The following is a 24175-nucleotide window of genomic DNA, read 5'->3' on the forward strand; positions in this document are numbered from 1 at the left end:
CCTTGCGTGTGTTCGTCTCTGCGTTGTGCCGCGCGCACGAATGCGTCTAGATCGTCTAGTTCCGCCCCTGGCGGTAGGGTGGGGGTATTGTTTACATCTGTGATCGCACACAGCGCCGCCGCCTGACTAAGTGTGTGTGGCCTAGGTGTCGGTGTGCCGCTCGTGGGTGGGAGGAGCTCGTCCCAGTCCGCGTCGTCCCGCGCCTCTACCGTGTCGTCTGGGTTACGCGAAAGCTCGTCGGCCAGCTCGTTCTGTTTGCCAGCGACGTGTTCCACAGTAAAGTCGAGTGCTTGCAGGACCTTAGCCCACCGCGTCAATTTTGACCGCCGCCCCTGCATAGTGGCAAGCCATTTCAGGCACTGGCTGTCTGTCCGCAGTATGAAATGCTGGCCCTCTAGGTGTGGCCTGTACCTCCTCAGGGCCCACACCACGCCCAAACACTCCCTCTCATTCACACTGTAGCGTTGCTCTACTGCCCCGAACTTGGCGCTCGCATACTCAATTATGCGAGGCTCGCCAGCATCTCCAAGCTGTAACAATATGGCTCCTATTCCCTGTTGGCTTGCGTCCGTTTGTACAATTATCTGCTTCCCTGGATCTAGTCGGGCCAGCAAGTGACATTGCCGGAAACGCTGTTTCAATTCCTCGAAAGCTGCTTGCATTTCCGTGGTCCACCGGTAGGACTTTTTTGGTGACAGCTGTTCCGTTAGTGGTGCGGCGATGACAGAGAACTCTGGTATGAACGCACGTAGCCAATTGGCCAGTCCGATGAACCGTTGCAGCTGCTTACGAGTGTTTGGGATAGGCTTGTTTACAATGACAGACAGTTGTTGTGACGTTGGCCGATTCCCCTCCGCATTCACGACCAGGCCCAAAAAATCTAGTTCCGTTGTACCTACGTGACATTTCTCGGGGTTACATGTAAGCCCGTGGGCGGCTAGTCGCTCTAGGATCAACGCGAGGTGGTGCGCGTGTTCGTTCCATGTCTGTGACCAAATGATAATGTCATCAAGATATGCGGCCGCGAACTTGCCCGCGTAGTCCCCTAATACACGCGTCATCGTGTTCTGGAACGTGGCGGGTGCATCCTGCAATCCAAAGGGCATGGCGCAAAACTGAAACCGTCTGCCGTCCGGAGTCGTAAAAGCGGTTTTAGGGCGGTCCTCTGGGCGTATGGGTACTTGCCAGTAACCCGCTTTTAGATCTAACGAGGAAAAAATCTTTGCATTACCCAACCCCGCGATTGTATCTGCGATGTTCAACAGTGGAGGTGGTGCGTTTACTGTTACCTTGTTAATTGGTTTAAAATTAACGCAGAAACGTAAAGTGCCATCTTTTTTTTCTGCTAGCACGACCTGGAAGTTGTATGGGCTCTCGCTGGGCTCGATAATGCCATCTCGCAACATTTCCCTCACTTGATTCAGGATGGTCTGTTTCCCCGTGTGCCCGTAGCTGCCAGGAGGGATGAACATAGGGGTGTGGGGGTGAGTAGGAATAGAGTGCTCTGCGACCGTCGTACGTCTCAGCGGATCGGCAGTCGCGAACACGTCACTGCGGGGTACAATTACACTCTGGATAGCTGCCTGGTGCTCACGGGGCACCCCATGCTTGAAAGTAGCGAGACTGACCTGGTGTTTGGTTGGTGGCGGTGAGCGTCCGAGGCCATACACTGTACGGCGGCCCTGGTTGCCGACATGTACGCACCCATCGCGTACCTCGATCATGGCACCTTGGTCGTACAGCCGCGGATGTCCCAGGATAACGTCGTCTCGGAGGTCGTCGACCACCAACGCCGTGGTGCTCGAACGTTGGTCGCGCACGTCCACGTGCAGCGTTACGACGCCCCTGGTGTGGCAGGCGTTCCCAGTGGTCGCCAGCTGGAGTTGGCCCGGCCAGGCCTCGAAGGGCGTCCCTTCGGCGAACTGCGATGACACACAGTTGTGGCTGGCGGCGGTGTCAATGAGGGCACTGACTGCCCGCCCGTTGACCACGACCGGGATGCGAAGTAGCACGCACTCCTCCACGCTCACGTGCCCCAGGCTTGGTCCAGCTGTTGTTGTTGTGATAGCCGGTTGCGCGGGGGTGGCGGGCCGTGTTAGCGCGTCGCCCCCGGCTGCCCGTTTCCCGACGGATCGTTCCGTTGGGCTGCTGGTCGATATCGGTTGCGCACTGGGCAGTCCTCATGCCAGTGGAAGGTGCCACTCGGGCACGAGTGGCATTGCGGTGGCGGCCCCACGCCAATCTCACGTCTACGCCACGCCGGTGGCGGGCGTTCTTGCCGACTGTTGTTCGCGGATGGGAAGTACGGCACCGCAGCCGTTGCGTCAGCGGCTGTCACGGTCTCTGCTCGTACTGTCGATTTGGATGACCGTACCGACTTCAGGTCATACTCAACGGCGCGCGCGTGTTGCGTGAACTCCTCGGTCGTCTGGCGGGTTGCATGTCGTAGATGCGGGCGTAGCTCCGGACGCATCAGCTCGACGATGCGCTCCAACAATCCCTCCGGGCCGCTCGCCGGGAACAGCCGTCTATGTAGCCGGAGCTTCTTGACAATGAACGCCTCCGCCGATTCATTCAGACTCTGTTCCAGACAGTACAACTCCGTCCTGACCTTCATCTCCGCTTTCACGTCCGCGAACCGCGCCTCGAATCGCCGTGTGAACTCCGACCAGGGCATGTCGAATTCACTGACGATGCTCTACCACGTCTTCGCCTCCCCTCTTAGCGCGCCTCCCACGCGCTCTGCCCACTCCACGTCCGGCACGCCGTACCGATTCAGTCTCTCATGACACACTCGCACGAACTTCCCCGGGTCGTCACACGTCCGTCCAGAAAATTCGGGCAGCTCAATGTGACCCACAGGCGTAGGTCGCGCGCACGCATTTGTTGGCTCGACATAGACTCGCGTCCCCGTGGCGAACGCCGCCCCGCGTGTTGCGAACTTCACCTCCCGACATTCGGTGCAGTCGTACCAACTGTCGCGTGAAGAAGCCTGCTCGGTCTGGTCCATACACCGCACGTGTTTGAAGGCCCGGCAGTTTCGGCACCAAGCGTCCTTGCCCGCCTCTCCAGTACAGGTTGCCACAGTACACTTCAAACGTTCTATCCCGACTGAATTCATTCGCCCCGCAAAACCGTCCAGGCGTGGTTCGCAGCGTTCCAGACACACGCATGTGTCCATCCACGAGGCCCCCGTGACGCCCCCCACGTGCCTCGGACGTGCGCACGTGACGCAATACATACTGTTTATGTTAAACACGAGCTCTGGTTTAATTAAGCCCACTCCAGCTGCCGGTCGTCTATCGTCTGCCATGCTCGCATTAGTTCAACTCACATAAGCACTGCAACAAAATTACCGCTACCGGGATGCGGAATGCCTCTGCTGCGCCTGGATTCCTGGAAGCGCGCTAGTGGTCACTGGATCGGTCGCGACGGAGTACCGTTAGGCGCGCTGCACGGACAATGGCTGCTCGGCTCCGACGGAGTACCGTTAGGCGCGCTGCACGGACAATGGCTGCTCGGCTCCGACGGAGTACCGTTAGGCGCGCTGCACGGACAATGGTTGCTCGGCTCCGCGCACTCCGGTTAACAATCGCACAACTCCCGCGCATCCGGTCTTGGTGGTTAAGGCAGCTTTTTGTCACGCCCCACGCTCTTGGGAGCCAATTGACAAGGTCGGGGGATTCGGTAGTATTTATAACGTACTTTTAGTGGGCGCCACCGTGTCTAGGGGGCACGGACCCGGCGAGAAGACTCTGTCTCAGGCGTGACGTAGCCCGTGTGGCGGCGTGACTCGTTTCCCCCTTTCGCAATTACCTTAACCACGCAGTGGGATCTCAGGGCGCCCCACACGCCGACAAACAACACTCGAAGCACGCAAACACAATGTCTCTATGAAAACGCCTTCCTCGGAGAGCCGGAACGGAGCGTCTCTCTTCAGCTGGCGACGGGAAGCGACTGCGCGAGCAATCGCCGCAGAGGTAGCGAGGTGAAGAGGGGGGGGGGGGGGTGTTTGGCGCCAAGCGCCCTGAACAGTTACCCTGTCTCCCGTCGTGCCGCGGACGTGGTTAAAATGCATAAAAATTACAATAAATTTTAATATAAAAACATATGGCACTTGGGGAACAAAACAAAAGATTGCACAGTATTATTATATCTTGGGGAGCGAAGCACTGATTCTACAGCGCCCTCTTGCGGCGGCGCGCTATTTAAAACACGTCAGCCGGGAGGATTAACAGGAAGGTAGGGAGGTGGTGGCACATCGGGCTCAGATGGGCGTAGCCCTGGACGACGTCAATATATATATGAGAATTATTTGAAGTGTTTTCCGAATTAATGGCATGTGATTTTATGCTCTTTGGGCTTGTAAAATATGTAACAAGTTATAAAAAAATGTTGAGTCTTATACTATTATATGTTGAGTATAAAGAACTTGACTGTCATGGTTAAGCTTGAGCTACTTACTTGACTCGATTCGAGTTTACGAGTGTCTGCCCATTCCTAATATTTTTCTTACATTTAAAATGTAATTTGTTGTTTATAGTCTACAGATTTAACATACATTGTTTTATGATGCAATATGTTTTGCTTGCATGGTCTGTTCGTATACTTTTGAAACCTTAAAAATAATTTGTTTTTGTCTGAAGACCCTTATACTGAAGAAGCTTGGCCAACCTGTGATGACCAATCTCTACTACAACACCGTGAAGATGCTTCTGGAGAGAGTTTCATCGGTGATGGTCGACCACGTTGCACTCAAAGTAAGCTCCAACTTCTTGTATTAGTCAAGAATTTTAAAAAATAAATCTAGTTTCTTAAAGCTCTTTTGGTGTTTATCACAACAATAAAAAAAAACCAAAATTAGTCATTGTGAATGCTTTCATTGACAGCTGCTGTTGGAAAGCTTATTATGAACAGTTGAAAGTGCTGCATTTTTGAATGTCATTATGTATTGCATTTTATTTCAGATCCTCATTGGTTACGTTGAAGACTGTTTGCGAGGGGGCAACTTGATAGAAGAGGTTGGCTTGCACCCCAATACAGCAGGGGAGAAAGGACTGAAATTGCTCGTGGTAAGTTGTAGGTTGTAACAAGCATTTTTGGAATAGCATGTTAAATATACAGTAAAACCTCGTTGATTCGGATCAGATTTGTAGACTTTAATCTATGTTCACATAAAAATTACTAGAGCTGGGCGAACCTCAGTTCTCTGGTTTCGAACCGAACCAAATCGAACCATAGCAAAAAAATTTCGAACCGAGCCGAACCGAACCTCATACAAAAATAATTGTTTTGAATTAAGATGAACCGACGACCAGCATTTTGGTCTTTAACTGAATGGTGAGAAAGAAAGGTTCTCCAGCCATATGTATGTAAAATTTAAACATTATATAGCTTAGCTTTATTAAAACATTGCAAAACATTTTATTAATAAAGTTTATGCAATAAATAATGAAGGAAAGAAAACAGTTTAGAGAAAATTATTTCGCATTTAATTTAAGTTTTACTTATTAAAAATGTTAGGTTATGTGGCCTTATGCTGAATGTTCGTCATCTTTATAATAATATATTTTTTTAAATGAAGGTTAGTGCATACTGAAAAAGAAAGGTAGTCTTTTTGAAATTTAGATGGAACTTCTTCATGAATTAAAATATATTCATGAAGAAGTTCCATCTAAATTTCAAAAAGACTGCCTTTCTTTTTCAGTGTACACTAACCTTTATTTAAAAAAATATATTATTATAAAGATGACGAACATTCAGCATAAGGCCACAACATATTTTTGTGGTAGACATAACCTAACATTTTTAATAAGTAAAACTTTTTAATAGGACATTAAAAAAAGTCTAATGTGAATTAAGTTACCTATCTACATTTCAAAACCCGCTGACTGCAGTTGCTGTTTTCTTGGAAGAATGCTGCTCGTCAGAAGAAACTTTAGACATTTTTTGGGGTGGTTCTGGGTCATCTGGGTCGTCATTATCTTTTCTCCATTTGGAAAACTTAAACGACGTAAGCCTGCTCATCGCAAATCACCTCAAGAACAATAATATTGTAAACTTAACGTAAGAAGTGTGGTTATAGAAATTTGCGTCTGAAAAAATAAAACACGAGAAATAATGATGGCTGCCGCGACTACGCTAGTCAACTTAGTGCCGTACTGTAAAATTTACTGGACCAGTACTTTTAATACACAAGATTAAATTAATATTTTCAGTACCTGACTGTTATAATCAAAAAGGCCAAAGAAAATAAATACATCCCAGTAATTTAAAATACGTAATTTACGTAATCATTTCCTACCGCATTTGTCTTGTGTTAACTTGATCACGTTAGTTTTGCCGAAATACGAGAGTTCTCGTACATGCGCTTTAGTTTAACGTATGGGGTACGCAATCTTTGGTGATTTTACAACACGTCTCGTACACGCACTATAGTTAAAGGTATAATATATTAATATACAATACCTTTGGCATTTATACGATAGTTTATATTACGTTGTACAAGAAATGCATAAAAAATTCTCTAAAGTAAACAAAAAACAAAGCGCGCCTATATGAAAAAATGCTATGCGAGTTATTCGACGATTAATAATTTTTTTATTTTTATTTTGTCTGCGCTTGAAACTGTTGAGGCGACGATTATGCGATAAAAGTCGGAATATTACAAGTAATGGAATTTTGTTGTGCTGTTTTGTGAATGGTCTCAAATGGGGGTTAGAAAAACGTAATTTTTTTTAAACGAACGTTCGGTTTTTTGAATATATTTTAAGAGGTTTCGAACCGAACCGAACATAAGGGTTCAACTCCTACTACTAGCGCTGTTAGTTCGCAGGCTGCCGTGAGCTTCACTAAGCCGAAGGCGAATGAAGGTAAGTTGCCAGACCTGTCTACATGACCGTGGTCTGGTCAATACATGTGCAAATTTGTGGTTTGTTATGGGACTAGATTGTGATGAAAAGATAAGCATATTTTTTTTTATAATATAAAAATATGAAAGAAATATGCAAGAGGTATTTACTATTAAAAAAATGGGTTTTCCCAAAGTATTATCCCGAGGAAAAAATTATTTTCCTGAAGTTCTGGATTAGTCTCCTTCCAGATTTGATCCCGAGTTTCGGGATACTGTCCACCTCTACTTATTACCCATATTATTTGGATTATCTGGATTTTCTATTGTTCGGATTGACTTTGGTCCCAGTTAATCCGGATAATCAAGGTTTAGCTGTACATATATTTTTTATGTGAATTATTTACTCCACGTTAAATTGGATATAAGTGGTGAAATGGAGGATTGTTTTTACCTTGATACTGGTTGAATATTTCACTTAAAGGTTTAAGTATGTAATTTCATTTCTTCAATTCAAACTAAAATATGTAGATGAGAAGTGATTTTGTTAGTGTATATTCTTTGTGCTTGCAGAAGTTGTCGTTTGTGTTCTCGTCACATTTCCTGCACGATGACATAATTCGGCACCTGCTGAGTCTTCTGGCGATCGAGGAGGATTTCGTCGCACCGCTTGTACTTTCCGTGCTCACGTTTCTTGGGAAGTACAAGCCCTTAGGTAATTCATAACAAGCAAAACAAAAAAATTTTACAATTCCTAAGTTAAAGTAAACTCCAGCAATTCATCGTCGGCTTACTTCTAAAACCTCGTAACTCCATTTCAGTCAATTTTACAGGAGAACTTATGAGCTTTTGGAGCATGGTTTTGACTGAAAAAGATACGAGGTTTTATAATTTATGAATAGAAAAGAGACTAAGTAGAGTTGACTTACGAGGTTTTATCAGCATATGCACTATGAAAAAATGAAAATATACACCAAACACATCCGGAATATAAAACTGGGAATATCTCGACTTAAGAGGTTTTAGAAGTAAGCCGACGTCATATAAATGAGGTACTTTGTAGCCTTAGTATAGTTTGTTGGAGGATGGTGTGAAACTGATTAGTTGGCCACAGACCTGTAAATCTGAGGATGTCATGAAATATTTTATGAATTGCACCATGGTAGATATATTTTTCTTGGCTATTTTTTAGTGGTGCACCGATATGACTTTACCGATTACCGATTCGATTACCGATCATGAGAGCAATAATCGGCAGATACCGATTCAGTTATCTATTATAATGAAGAAATTTTTTTAAGTGTAATAATGCACACAAAAATTTTTATTCCGATGTGAATTTAATAACAAGAGTAGGTAAAATTGAGAATACAGTTATAATAACAGTATTAACAGTATTAACTTCTATTTATATTTGTTATTGTAAACAACTTGAACTACAGTCTAATAATTGTAATTTACAATGGGTAAGTTTTTGTTGCGGAAAACTAGCATTATTATCGACTATCACATAAGGTTGCATCAAGAAATTACAGTTTAACAATGTAAACATGCTGCTTTATTTTGTTCACTTGAGTTTATAGAAACATGTTTCCACACTTCACTTTTTTTCTCCCTACTCGCCATCTCACTATAATTATATAAAAATGACTAAAAACCAATTCTAGCACATGTGATTTTATTTATGTTGACTGAATATATAAAATTATAAATACTTTTTCACTTTTCACGTCACATACAAATAACAAACGGATAATGTTACCAAAGACGCCCATAACGAGTTTGTAAAACGCAGTGATAAACTCTAGAAGGTATCGGGACCACGATTTTTAACCGCTACTACGACTCGAAAAGATCGATTGTCATAGAATCCACTGCAACTGTTTGTGGTATTTTGATTGCGTGCCATCTATTTTACGTCTCTGGCTATAGGTAATGTACAAGGCCACTAAACAAAAGACAGAACAAAAGACAAAACGTAAATAAACGTGTAGGAAAAATTTATTTTTTATTGTTAGAGGCAATGAGATTTATTAAACTTAACGAAATACAGTAAAACCTCGTATTTACGTTCTCGTTATTTACGTTTTCCCGCAAATAACGTCATTTTATGTAGGTCCGTTTTATTGTACATTAACTTTCGTGTTGCATTTTCCCTGAAATTACACTGCTACATAACCAAAAAACCCGGAATGTACGTTTCAAAACACGGTAAAAATGTAAATACTCGTCACGTTAGTCATAGATGTGAAAGGTTTGAAGTAGTTCGCCTATTGTCTGTAACCTTTCGTTTTGATGTATCGACAAGTTCTATGGTGCCTCTCCTCTACTAACGTTTTAATCTTTGCTGCCATAGAGAACTTTCGTAGCAGAACCACAAACGGTTTTATTTATGGTGTCATAGAGCACTCTCGTAGCAGAGCATAGTCCGAAGCGCTGAGCTATCGATACTACCGGAAAGCGCTCATACACAGTACGTATATTTAGTAGTGCTGCATTATGTACAGTACATATCTATGATGGCTTTCATTGTTTACATTAGTCAACGTCCGTTTTGGTTAGCACGTGTTTTTTTATCGTTCACAATATTATTTATGGCAAGATTTTGATTGAAGATGGATAGGTATAAAGTTCCACGAAATACTTTATCTATTGAAGATAAAATTAAAATTATTGAGAAGTTTGACAAGCATGTGGGTACCCGAGTGGTTTTGGCCAAGGAACTGAATATTCCTGTTAGTACTTTAAACACAATAATTAAAAATAGGTGTTCTATTGAAGCAAATGCTGCCCAATGCGTTGAATTTATACTATACCTATAAAACAGTACTAGAGAAAATTTAATGTAGGCTTTATGTTGAATTGTTTTTTATATTTAAGAAAATTATATTTTTGCAGTGCCCTAAATGTGTTGTAAACAACTATTGTTTGTCTTGTAGCACCAGTAAATGCTGATACATTTTTTTAAGCTAAAATTTAGCATTAACTGCCAATAAAAGTGCTTTCCCACAATTTACACTTTCCCGCAATTTACACTTTTTCCTTGGGGTTCCCTGAAAAGTGCAAATAAGGGGTTTTACTGTATCTGTAATTATGATATGACGGAGTTAGATGAATTTTGTAATATATACAAATATTACCGTATTTCGTCCTAAAATGTGTAACAAAATATTACACGGTAAAAACCTACTTTACGCCGGGACGTAAATAATCGGCAAAGTAATCGTTAAGATAATCGCCGATTACGATTAATCGGTAAGTACCCATAATCGCCGATTACGATTCATCTGTATCCGCATCGGTGCACCACTACTATTTATCAAAAGTGTTTCTGCTTATTGGTACTGATTTGCACTCAGCAATTTTACCAACATTCAGGCCTATGCGAATGGATGTGTACTTGATCGTATTTGTATCGTTATGAAACAGGATCAGCTCAACGCTACCTTAACTATGTCATTATTTTAGTATTATCAGCATCTGTTTCTGTCTAACTCAAGTGTACGTTTCCTATGGATAAGTAGTGTGAGTCGAATGTTGATTGATAACCAGTTCTATCACTCCTTTTGAAGGGTGGTTATTTCTTGTGTTGTTGCCTTCAGGGGAAGTGTTTCCGGACATCATGCAGGAAGTAATTCCCGTGTGCAAGCACTTTGCGGTGGTCGGGACGCCCAAGCAGGCCAAGCATGCCATACGCTGCCTCTACATCAACGTGGTTCAGGGCCAAGACCCCATTTTTGCAGAAATACTTGAGGTGAGAAGTCATTTACAATGGCTTTTTGTCCCATTTGTATTGAATGTAATCAATTAATTTTTATAGTTGTGATGTTCCATCGTGGAACTCAAAATATTTTAGCTATATTAAATTGTAGCCACCTTTAACTTATCTCATATACAAGAAACCTTCACCTATCAGTGATCTTTTAAGTCTCATAGGGAAAAACTACAAAGTCAACAAATAATTAAAAAAAAAAAAGTTCATCATTGTAATTTACGTCTAATCTTCTGCGCTTTGATTCCTCCAGTCTACCTGGAATCATAACCATTGATTCTCAAACTGTAAGGAGCAATTGTATAATATAATGGAATCTCATAATATTTAGAATGGTAGGTCATAAGAACTGTTGATAATTTGGATGTAAAATAGATTAACACAAATTGATTCTTGCCACAATTGTGTATTTTCCGGCCAGTAAGCTGAAAATGTTTACGCAACTTGCCTAACGCTAATATTATAAAAACTTGGTAAATTATTTTAAGGTTGGATCATAACCGCAATCCCCGATATTTATCCGTAATACTGTACTAACAAAACTTAGATTTTTTACCTTCGGGGAAAACATTGATTGTGATTGTAAACTTATTTCAATATACAAGTTTAATTTCATAATTACAGCATTAACGTAACTTTTTTCACCTCTTGTTAAAATAATATTGTTCACTTCCAACGTCACCGGGCAATCATGATGCCTTGTTGAAGTAAACAATTCAAAGCATGCTTGCCATCCGTGTGGATCATAGACATTGTAGTTTATTTATTCATTGTCTTTCATGTACTGAAGCTAATTTTTTACTTAACTATTTTTTTGCCAAAAAGAAGTTAGTTTAAATTTGCATTTGCGTGTATATAGTCATTAAATTTAATGCCAAAGATTTATTTTTGTGCATAACATATTGCTTCCCACGTGTAAACAAATTTTTGAACAAAGTACACTGTTTTCACATTTGTGTTGATGTTCCATTTCCTGTTACCAGGATAGCTTGCGTTATTATTTTAATCTTATTGTGAATTTTTAATCACATTAAACAGAAAATATCTCATGATCAGTTAGTGTTTTAAATGTTCACAAATGTAAATCAATTGAAACACAACAATCAGGTCTGTTAAAAATCATTACAGGAGAGAGGAATTTCATAAGATCACAAAATCATGGATTTTTATCAGTTTTATAATTATTTTGCAATACTTGCATGCTTTTCAAATTAAATTTTCAGAAAATGTACGTGTATTTAGTCTTCTTAAGTGTTATTCTTTAGGTTAACCTTCTACTTGAAATTTTATAATCTCACTCAGAAAGAAAGTAATATTGGGAATTAGAATCGGAATCGAACCTAGAATCTAGGGAAAATTTTGAATCAGAATCGGAACAGAAAAAATGTGAATTAGACCCATCCCCAGTAATTTTGATGAAGTTAAGTGTTTAATCGTGCATGAAAGAGTTTCACTTCACCCAAACTTTATCCAAATTACTACCACATCTAGATACTAATTATTTTAGCTGGTATAATTATTTGATACATGTGTTTTTAATTAAAATTTTGCAGAAAGTGAAAGACAATTTGGTCGCAGATTCCGAACATTATCGCACTGCCATTGTTTCGCTGGGACACATTGCATACAACATGCCAGAGAAATACCCTGTTCACATAAAGAACATCATATCACGCAAGGTAAGTCCAGTGTTCAACGCATTCTGGCGTACGGAGTTGGTAATTAACAGGGATCTGTTTAAACCCCAATCAAGCTCCATTTGTAATTATTCTTTATGGAAAAAAAAAAATTGATCCCTCAATAACCTTACAGCTCTGTAAAATAAAAATATTTACCTTCATTTTGTGGAGAATGTGTTTTATTTACTAATACCAATTTAACTCTAATTGTGTGTGAATAAACATACTTAACACTAAAAATAAAGAAGTTACTTTGGCCGGAGACCAACTGTGGGTGGGTGGGTGGGGGTGGGGGGGGGTGCAGATTTGTGCCGAACTTTTGTTCGCCACAGTGAGCCTTCGGCTGTCTTCAGCCTTCGTCGGCGTTAAGTGTCGTATTCCTACCCCCTCCCCTCTCCACATCCCGCTTACCCCTCCTGCCCACTCCAGTTTATCTGGTGACCCTCCCTCTTTCCCCTACTTAGGAACTATTTTTCTTGCATGCGGACTTATATTCCGCTTAAGTTAAGCTCTTGCTCACATGCCTCTCGGCTGACTGCACTTAAGTTCCTTGGACGAGCTTGTTGTCACGGACGGTCTAGGGGTCGATCATGGGTAAATGTCTTAGTTCGAGTTCGGGATGTGGTTCAGTGGCATAGTTCTTGTATACTGTTTGAATGTTGTTTGGTTGGCACGTTCTAAACTGAGGTTTGGTTTCAGATCGTGAAGGAGCTGCTGGTGCGTGACTCCATGACGACCGTGGACCCCGAGATGGAGCACCGGGATTGGTGCGCGGAGGAAGAGCTGCCGGAGGAAACTGTGTTCAAGGTGCGATGTGACCTCCAGCTTGTTGAACTCTGTTGGGGTCAGCCAGTGTACCTGTAGCAACTACAGTTGACATGAAATCATTTAGATTTTGGCCACAATATGTAAAATAAAACTGTATTTTTGTGTCATTGCCAACCATGGAAAAATTTGAAGAACTGTAATATTGTTACTTAACTTAATTTACGTTTTTATTGAACATAAGCATTTTGTTCAAGATTTAACATTTTTAATACGATGATCAAACAGCAAAACCTTCCAAAGTGTTGGCAACACCAAAACTGCTACCATGTTCAAGCTAATTTGGTCATGTATCATGGCTGATTCACATTTCCCAATCATTATAAATGTAGTTTTATGTATATAATTTTTATTGATTTGTCATATATATTGACTTAAGTTCAAAATCTGTATACTCTTACAAATGAACATTCAGATTTTCGAACAAAACCAAATCCAAATGTTTGGTTTAGTTGAAAATTTTAGAACTTCGTAAGCCCTGTAAATTATGCTTAGCTATATGAGAGAATGTCATAAATTAGGCAAATGTTTTGTAGGCCGCCTTAATGAAATTAAGCTGCTCTTCCTTCATGGTTCAAAACCCATTCGAGCCATTTTAATTTGGTTTGTCCACAGTTTATCGCCAAACCATTTTTCAAGAAAAACCATATATGTGTAAAAATTATGAGTAAATTTTAATTTTTTTAACCTAAATTTTGCACCGAAATAACTTGTTGGTTTATTCACCAAAGTTTATTATTTTTTTTTAATACCAAATTCCATTGACCTATAGGAATTATGAACAAAAATTAAAAAGTTTCTCAACATAAAACAGTCACTAGAGTCCCGTTATAGCGAGGTGTCACGGTTCCGGGTTTGATCCTCGCTATAACCGTGTCCTCGCTATAACCGAATTGGACAAATTTTGGCCCCCAAAAAATAAAAATTAACCGAAAATGGCATAAAAATTGTGTTTAAACCTGTATAATTGGAAAATAACACGTTCTATTAACGAAATCTTAATTTCTGTGAGCAGATGTGTGAATTCTCTTTAAAACGATACCCCATAAGTACGGATGCGATCACCGATTGCGTCAAAATAACCAGAATACCCTACCACGCCACGTAAGTATAGCATCTCAGCCCACGGCCGATGCAGCATTGTCCTGCTATCTATCGTCGACGCGGGCTGTCTGCTGGCGGCCATGTTGGTTCGGGATGTTCCTAATAGGTGGTGCTAGTGTAGCGCAATGATTTAATTCCTTACAAAAAAGCAGGAGTGCGGCTGCGGCAACGCACGTACGCCTCAAACGTAATAGTCGCTGGAAAACTATACTTTTATCATTTAAAGAAACCTGTCAACTTTTTTAGAAAATAAATTTGGGATTAAACTCAAACCATCACCACCCCTTTCCCGGACAGATACCACAACTGACCGAAACAAAAGTTACAAGAAAACTGCCCTAGCGATTCGGAAATAAATACGGTAGTGCCTACTAGAGGTGTAAAAGTAACGACAAAATGTGTACCCGTATGTATTCGTTACTATAACAATTATTACTCGTTACTATTGTTACGTTACTCGTTACATCTGATACCGCATAACATGCTATGTTATGTTGCAGCAACGAATCCAGTCGTATTGCGTACGCGTACAGTATGACGTCGCGTAAATAATAATAAATAGAATATAAACAATTAACAATATTTGATAATTAATAGTTTTTGTTAACCAAGAAACAATTAAATCTCATTAGAGTGGCTTTTTCATATTATCTCTTTTAAGATAACAACAAAAAAAAACGTGAAAATACGCGATTATAAAAACAAAAACATACATATTTCTAATTTGTAAAAAATACTTTCTTACGTTGTTTCTGTTCTAATCTCAAACTTTGTCTACACATGGCACAGATAACTAACGGAAGTTTGATAAAAGAAAGAAAGGATGGGATTCTATTTTTAAAGCCACGCACTTAGGTGGCGACTGCACGGCTGAAGAATGTGACAGGCGTCAACGGCAAGATGTCTAGTGGCGAGCGAGAGGGGTGGAGATAAAGCAGACACATAACAAAAGCGCGCTTCAAGCGATCACGCCGTAAATTCCTCAAAAATACCTCGTTATAGCCGTGTTCTTGCTATTACAGTGCTCGCTATAACGAGATTCTACTGTAATTCAAAACTTCATATCGTACAATTGCATGCTTTCAACACATGCCAGGCCACACACAAATATTTACCTTCACATTCTAAAAAACCCGACAAATAAGGACTATTTAAGTTGATAAAACCTTTTATAAGCAATTAAATTTGTTATACATTATACAGCACTGATTATCCGGGTGTAGGTTATCCGGTTTGCAGGTTAACCGTGCCATATTTCACTTCAATAAACCATACACACAAAAATAATTTTTGACAGTTTATTTTTTAATTTTTATGATCTATTGATGTGACAGAGCATATTATGCTGTGATTCAAGATGAAAAATGCTACGAAACATAGTGAATACGTAGTTGGTAAGTGTTAGTATGCACCATGAACTTCGAAACTGCTGGAGCCAGTTATGAACGCACCCCTGTGAGCTGTGCGCACATGTGTTCGACGGGTCCGTGTGAACGGCGCCCAGGCTGGAACTGGCACGGTGTGGCTGTTCCGTGTTCCGTTACTCGGGCGAGCCAACTGGCCCGCTTAGTTTCAAGGCAGCTGTCGCAACGCATCAGTATTCTTTTCTGTCAATACTCAACAGTAATGAGTGGTAATACAGACACATTAAACCAAAACTGGAAAATTACGACCTGCTAGATGTAAAATACGGCTATATTTTAGTGATAATGTACTGCAACATCTTTCTGTAAATCACGTCTTAACACTTCAGCACCTATTACGTACAACTTTATACAGATACAGTGTTTGTCTAGATAATTGTGCTAAAAAAATTTTTAACTAAACAGTTTTTGTTTTGGCGATGCTATAGCCGTGTTTTTTTATTGTCCTTGGACCCCATGCCAGTCATTACCCCGTACAATCAAGAGTGTACTGTATTATGAACTTATTTAAAATCATGATCAGAAACATGAAATCGTAATTTACGATGTTACCCCCTTAACCTGTTTTCACTGCCTGCATGTGCTTGGAGACGACTCTTTGTTCTCCGACAGGTGGAGGCCCTGAAGACCATGGCACGGTGGCTGCTCGGCCTGAAGGTAGACGTACTGTCTGCACAGAAGACCTTCCGCATGCTGAATGCCTTCATCGTGAACAGAGGGGATCTGCTCAACCAAAAAAAGCTCAGGTAGTTAACTTTTTTTTTAACAATAAAACATTACAAGTGGATTCCGCATGAGTTCATTGCTTATATTACAGCTATGCCTAGGGATAGTATAGTAGGGATGGTAAACTATGTATGTACTTTAAGTAACAAAATGCCCTCTCAGAGAATGGTTTGAAAAATATCAGGGGAGGGAAAAAAAAGGCATTTTAGAATTTTTAATTTGTTTATGGAAAAGAGGCTATTTGTTCAGAACTACCAAAAATTCTTAAGTATCAATTCATAACATACAAAACATTTTTAATGTGATAAAACGCAAAAATTAACATTGTGCAGCAAATGTGAGATGGCCTGGCTGCGGCTGGCTGCCGGCTGCGCGATGCTGAAGATCTGCGAGCAGAAGGGAGTGGGGGACCAGTTCAACGCTGAGCAGTTCTACAACTTGTCCCAGTTGATGACGGTGAGCAGTTCTTCCCCATCTTCGCCATCTTCGTCATCTTCGCCATCTTGTGTCCAGCCTTATGCTTTTTATATTTTTTTAAATCAAATTTTAAACTGAATATAAAAATATTCATGAATGTTGAATATTTTGTAATCAAATTTTAACATTCAGCAAACCTTTTTTTTCCCTACACTTCACAGGAGTCCAAGAAACTTTTATGGAAAAATAAACGTAAAATTAAAATTAGAGGTAAAGTATTAAAAAGGTGTAAAATGAAAGAAAATTAAAATTAATTGGCAATTCATTTTCTAATTTTGTTTGATCCAGCTGATTGTATACCTGAAAGTTTAGTGTTATTAATAATTATAAAATCATAATCACAGATATTTTGTTACAAATAAAAACAATGTATGTATAAAGTTCCAGAAAAAAAAAACATTCTAAAATTCTCAATAAATAATTTTAGTTAGCCCCATACATTTTTAAAAAAAATTATCAGTAAAATTTTTTTGTTAATCAGTCTCACTTCTGTAGCTATTGGTAACAAATAAGCTTTAAAAAAATAATTAATTTAAAATAATGTTCGCAGGCTTTCACGGCCATTGTCTGAAGTAGCTTGGCTTCTGGATTTAGCTGTGTCCTTGGCAAATAATTCACCAACAACGTTTCTGTCGACATTGCAGTCGCCATCATCAGGGAGCAGTAACTGCTGATGGCGACTGCAATGTCGACCGAAACGTCGGTGAATTATTTGCCAAGGACACGGCTGCAACCATAAGCCAAGCTACTCTATTAATTTGAAATGTTGAATGGAATATCAAATTATTCACCAACATAGAATATTGGAGTTGTGCGGAGGTAGCAGTGTCGTGTGGTGCCGTGCCGTGCCAGGACGAGGTGCACCAGGTGCGCGAGAAGTTCACGGCCAAGCTGCACAAGGGCCTGAGCCGGGGCATCCCGCAGAAGTGCCTGCCGCTGGACTTCATGGGCTTCTACGTGCTGGCGGCCGGGGAGCCAGACAAGCGCCTCAGGTCCCAGGCCAAGCAGTACATGGTCACCGACATCAACAAGCGTCGCGACTACATCAAGAGCCTGTCCATCGGCACCAGCAGTAAGTCGCGGTCCGTGCTGCTTCCTTAGTTGCCCAGCTGGCGTGTGTTCTCTGAACTAAAGAAGGGAAGACTGTGTTGAACGCATGTTGATAATACTTATTGTGAGTTAAGTTGATTCATCACGAACGTGCGTACCGGGTCTCACACCAGAAGGAATAAGGCTGCAGGTTGACCTGTCTCCAGCAGACAGTCGGTCGCTTAGAGAAAATATCCAGTCCTCCATACGATGTGTTGCGTGACTTGGTGGTGTCCATCACTTTTAGTTTGCCAGTAACAGCCTGGGACAGTAAGATAAATTTTGCATGATGTAAACTTTTATGTTTTTCATACTTGCTGGCTTGTGGATTGAAACATTTTCACCAAAAAAAAAAAATTAATGTGAAATATGTTAGTGTCATATACAGTAAATCCCTCTTAAGAAAATCCTACTAAAGGAAATTTACTGCATAATAAGTTTAAAACATTACCATTGAACTTGCAGTAATAAGCTTCCGGGTTTAGTATTAGAATGGCATTCACAGAATTTAATTGACAAGCTGGGTGTTAAAAATACTTTTTTTTTGCATTAATTACATTCATTCATCATCCCAGTATAGTATATTCTTGCTGATGTAAAATTTATTAAAAAAGAAAAGCCTAAACTTTATTCACGCCAACTTCACCACGGCCCAGTGTGTTGCAGAGTGTTCAGGTGGCATGCGAGTGTCTGCAGTGTCGTGTGCCGAGAGCGCGTGAACGTGTCGCAGGCAGCGTGGAGGTGTCGGGCCAGCTGTCCTTCATCCTGCCCGACTACATGCTGGTGTTTGCGATCCCCGTGCTGGCCCACGACCCGCTCTACACGTCGCACGAGAGCGCGGAGCAGCTGGAGCGGGTGCGCCAGTGCCTGTGGTTCGTGCTGGAGCCGCTCGTCACCAAGAACGACGCCTACTGCTTCAGCTTCTACAAGGACCTGGTGGAGAAGATGAAGAACCACCGCGACGCCCTCAAGCCGGACGACGACGCCACCAACTTCGTGAGCGCTCTCCCATGTTGTTGCATCGTCCTAGGCAGGGGTGATGTAGTCACACAACTTCAATATCCAGCAACCTTTTGCTAGCTTGGATTTAGTTTTTCGACGTCTCACTTCAGGTTATAGTATTAATATGAAATACAGATACCGTATTTACTCGCGTAAAGGCTCCCCTTTTATTCCAAATTTTCGACTCCAAAAAAGGTGAGTGGGCCTATACGCGAATTTGGAGGAAAAAAATAGATTTTCTTTTTTTCAGATATGAAAAACTAACATTTAATAAAAGCAAAATGAAATACCGCCACAACTTATTTAGACGCCAATTAAATTTTAATTAAATTAAACAGCTGGCGGAACAACGGGCAAGTCGTGCGTCTTTGTTCTAATGAGGGTGGCAGGAGGGGGAGAGAGGCAGCTAGTCTGGAGGGAGGAGAGGCAGTGCTGTGGCGGGAGGGAGGAAGGCAGAGGCGTGGCTTAACCTCCCTCCTGCCAGCTAGCCAGCCAACCAGACAAAGGAGTGTAGGTACCTGCTCCACCCACTTCCCTTCCTCCTTCACTTCCCCTCTTCCGCCCCTCTTCTACTCCGTCAACACTGCACATCAACACAAGCCCGTGAGTCCAGCTTTCTTTATCTTTATGTCGTTTTAGATAGGACTAACTGCTTACGTCTGGCATGCCTCACGACGGCCTACTGAGAACGGACAAACTATAATACCAGTCTCTGTATCACTGCCGCTTACAAAATCACCTCCCGCCGCTCACAGTACATGGCTTGCTGTTTGATGCATGCCAAGCTACCCTGCCCTCAGATAAACCAAGAAAAACATGTATTTAAATTTTTTCTCAAAAATGTTTACAAAAAAGGGGGGGGGGGGGGGGGCCTATACGCGGGCGTGGCCTTTACGCGAGCAAATACGGTAGTTGGAAATCACGTGGAAATTATTTTTGAAAAGGTTTTAGCTTTCTGACTTAAAAATTGGTATGTTCCTGCGAATAGTAGAAAATTTCATATTATATTTGTTCATGTTTAGTTTTGATTGTATAAAAAAATTACTCGTGATAAAAAACAGTCACGTCGAAATAATACTAAAAGGTCTTTGAAAATTCCTGAAATTGCTTCCCAAGGTATTTGTAAATGTCTTGTTAGTGCTTGTTTTTTTTCTGCAACACAAGCTATTTTTTGTTGAACACATCCAAATACCTACATTAAAACCGTCTTATGAAAATCCCACTTCAGAGAATTTCCTGTATAACAAGTTAAAAAAAAATATTAGCACTTGGCCTTTTAATACCTACCTACAATTTTATTCTTCTAATAAGTGTTCCCTGTTAAAGTTAAATTTAAGTACAGTACACTCCCTATTTAACGCGGTTGTCGGGGGACATAACTTTTACCCGCGTTGTTGCATAACCGCGATGTTTCGATGTGACCAAGGTCAAAAGGCATAAAACACCGCCTGTGTTCTAATAGGTCGGCAAGCACGCACAGTATAGACGGCCCGCCTTTGTGCGGACTTTGCATCCGCAGTTTTCACTAAACGCGGGTGAAAAAATAAAAAAAATAAATTGTAAATATAAATATTAAATGTTGAATTTTATTTTTTATTTTTCCGCATGCCGCGCACAGTTTGTCGCACGGCCTACGAGCGCGCCACACGCCGCCATACACACGTGCGGCACACAAGCTGCTGCCAGTCTCGTGGTGTCAGCCACAGTATCTGCTTCGTCTGAGTGTCCGTAACAAAGTAAGTGCAGTGTGTGCGGTTACACACGATTTTGTGGTCAAAGTCTTCTAAATAGAAAGGCCATAGTAATACTTCAAACCGAATATGAATCGCAAAGTACCGAGTTTGATTGACAAAATAAAAATTCTAGATTTACGTACTTACAAATAGCGTGTCTTTTGCAGAAGTATGCAGCAGATACGTGAAAAACTATTCTAGCATTCGTACAATATAAAATAAAGAATCGTCTATCGTGTAAAGTGGTTAAACTTTGTTATCCATGCTTACAGTAAATTATAAATGGTCACATGTGGGATACAAAAATTGCGCCAAAATAATTTTAGCGCAATCAGTGGCGCCGTATTAAAAAGTCTGTTAAACGTTGTCTTTACTTATTCCATCAAACGCTGTGTCGAGTTGCTGAGTGTATGTGGCTCGGATCGGCAAGTGTTATATTCCCCAGCCTCTGGTTAAAGGTCGGGAGGCCGCTACACATAAACATTTCCGGGGCTTGTTTACTACCTCACGGCAAACGTGGTACAGTATGGTTCACGTAAGTATTGGACCACTGGGAATTCCTCGGCAATAATTAAAATTACGCTAGCTGATTTACTTTATTATTTAATGTTAAAACATTATACCAAAGTAAAAAGATGAACGTGTATAATACAACGAATAATATTACGTCTGTAGGTTCAAGTTGTAACAAAACATTTATATGTCTCCGCTTGTCAACACACGTGACCACGAGAAGTGTGCAGACGGAAATGAGTGAACTACTCTAGGTCACCAGACTTACCCCCTTTCGGCTTAATCGCCCCTCTCATCTGGCGCTTATATTCCACTCCTCCCGTCTACCCGGGTGTCTTGGTCGCATATTCTCGGCTCGCCTCTCCCCTCCCAGCGCTTGCCGTCAACCAAACCTATCCAAAATCAATCCCCAGCCGAGTCACGCTGGATAATGTCGCTGGACGGTAGGCTTTATCGGGTCCCCTGTCCGATGCTTTATTTGTGGGTTAAAAAAAATGTTAAGAACTAATGTTTCAGAAAATAACACTGGTCTGGATTGGATCATAATTTGAAAACACAACAAGATAGAGGAATAATGTACAGAGATATCTTGTTTAGAATTTCACTGCGGACATTTTCTACACCTAGGCATTTTTCTGCCCGATGCTTAGTTTGTGAGTTACAACGCAAAATTATCCTAATCGGCTGTCAATCATTTATTCCATTATTATTACAGTAGAAACTCGTTAATCCGTGACGCGCTAATTTGGGAATCGGATAATCCGGGACGATTTAAAAGTGCAGAAAAAAAAAGAGAAGTAAAAATTGTCAGCGCTTAAAATTAACGTCACGCGGGCCGGCGGCTGGCAAACACTGCAAGCCTTCGCATGGGCCGCCAAACTCTGCAACGCTGTTTGTACCGACCCTTTGTGTCGTCCCCCTTTCAGCTGTCACATTTGTCACTCTTTAAACTTGAGGGGGATGTCTTGACTTCTGCTTCCCGTCTCCCTTTGTTTGTTTCCACCCGCCAACGCACGGCGCCTGGCGAGTAGCGAGTGACGTGTCTGGCTGGCATTCGGCTGGACGAAGTGGGATGATTGAGAGAGAGGGGGAGGGGGGGGGACTACCCAAAATTTATGTGTGCAAGTTCAGCACGATCTTATCTTTCTCTCTTCGGCTGTTGTAAATGACCGTGAACTAATGGCTAGGCAGTGCCGTATTTTTTTAAGCCGAGACTAATTCGAAGACGGTCTTTACCGTGAACGGATTATCCGGGTTTATTACTTTTTTTTTACAGGATTTTAATTAGCCGGGCATTGGCGGGTCCCAATTAACACGAATAATGGAGAGTTTACTATTTTTTATCCATCTGCTGCCAAGGCGCAGTAAGCCTCGGTAGATGTTACGTCACATGACCTTGGCCTTAACCCAGCTGCACGCCGGTATCTGAGAAGCTTGACAAGCCCTTCCGGGCTTTAATCGCTAGTCCGTGAAATTCGGTAATCCGTGATTATCTCGGTCCCGACCATCACGAATTAACGAGGTTCTACTGTGTTATTATTATTATTATTCATTTCTGATTGGGGGACATGGTTTGACCCGCGATATACCCGATTCCGCGATCTATCGGGGCGCGGTATACCGGGAGTTTACTGTACCTTGAAAAAAATTTAACACTAATTTACTTTATTTTCATGTCCTATTGCTTGAGATTTTTACTTTTAATATTTGTACTTCAGTTTGTGTAGTTTTTCGGTAAAAGAATTAGGGGTGAGCCGATCACCACATTTGCCGATCATGCCGATGCCAGAAATGTGGTACCGATCATGCCGATGCCAGAAATGTGGTACCGATCATGCCGATTTTTTTAACAGATTAGTGCTTTTTTAAGTTGGTTGTAAAATATGCTCTGAATTACTTAAGTTAAATAATTTAACTTGAAACTACTCATTACTGAATACCCTAAACAAATAGGTTACATATATTTATATGACAAACTTTTGATTTAGACACTGATTTTTAGTTGTTCCCATAAACTAATCTGGAAATCTATTAACCCCTTTAACAAAGTCTATAACACACTGTTGACCAACTAAAAAATCACCGTCACACAATTCGAAAATGAATGTGCTCCAAATTACTTAAGTTAAATAATTTTACTTGAAACTACTCATTACTGAATACCCTAAACAAATAGGTTACATATATTTATATGACAAACTTTTGATTTAGACACTGATTATTAGTTGTTCCCATAACTTAATCTGGAAATCTATTAATCCCTTTAACAAAATCTATAACACACTGTTAACCAACTAATCATCATCGTCACACCATTCGAAAATGAATGTTTGTTTACATTTTTCCGCTTTTTGGCGCGATTTAAAATGCTTTCTGCTTGATATTAAGACGCAGTTCCAACTATATGCCAGCGCCCCCGGCTGACGTGGTATGGCCACTCACGTAAGGCTGTTCCAAACACAGCCACCGTTCGCCCAATCATCTGCGTGCTTTTGTATTTATCGGGTGTCGCTGTTCCAAGGTGACGTCAGTGCCCCGAGCGGTGTACGTAGGCCTTAAAACTTCGCCTGTTTGTCTTATCTATCCAAACATTATGCCGGAAAGGAAAATAAACGCCGTAGTTTTACGTATTTTTACAGTATATTTTTGAGTTTAACATTATAACGTGAGCGTGTGTAAGCTTTTGTTTATTTAGTGCATTTATGACTAATGTTCAGTGGCGGCCATGTTGCGGTGTTTGTTTATCAGTGACGAGACAGTATTTTACCCAGTTTTTAAATTTCGCTTTAAAAACACTGCGATTTTGCGTTTTAATACTAAATTTCGTGTAAAAACGCTGTGTTATGGCGATTTCGCGTTTATCGTCGTTTAATCGCGATCGCGAAAAGAACAGGCCCCTATGCATGACTTATTAAACGATTTGGTGTGCTTTTGTTTACTATTTTTTAACAAACGTACTTTTCATGAATATGTTTATTTTT

General features: G+C 41.3%; 1 protein-coding gene across 3 annotated transcripts in view; it reads left to right on the forward strand.

The window, feature by feature from the left end:
* Positions 1-24175, forward strand: part of LOC134528532 (sister chromatid cohesion protein PDS5 homolog B) — a 70735-nt gene that overhangs the window by 38923 nt on the left and 7637 nt on the right. For all 3 annotated transcript variants that reach the window (XM_063362234.1, XM_063362236.1, XM_063362235.1), the window contains exons 11-20: positions 4647-4760; positions 4968-5072; positions 7424-7565; positions 10453-10604; positions 12176-12301; positions 13001-13108; positions 16267-16400; positions 16713-16836; positions 17710-17929; positions 18677-18942. In XM_063362234.1, the coding sequence (XP_063218304.1) occupies positions 4647-4760; positions 4968-5072; positions 7424-7565; positions 10453-10604; positions 12176-12301; positions 13001-13108; positions 16267-16400; positions 16713-16836; positions 17710-17929; positions 18677-18942 (1491 nt within the window). The remainder of the gene's footprint in view (positions 1-4646; positions 4761-4967; positions 5073-7423; positions 7566-10452; positions 10605-12175; positions 12302-13000; positions 13109-16266; positions 16401-16712; positions 16837-17709; positions 17930-18676; positions 18943-24175) is intronic.

This window comes from Bacillus rossius, chromosome 1 (assembly GCF_032445375.1).
Source record: "Bacillus rossius redtenbacheri isolate Brsri chromosome 1, Brsri_v3, whole genome shotgun sequence".
In the NCBI taxonomy this organism is placed as follows: Eukaryota; Metazoa; Arthropoda; class Insecta; order Phasmatodea; family Bacillidae; genus Bacillus; species Bacillus rossius.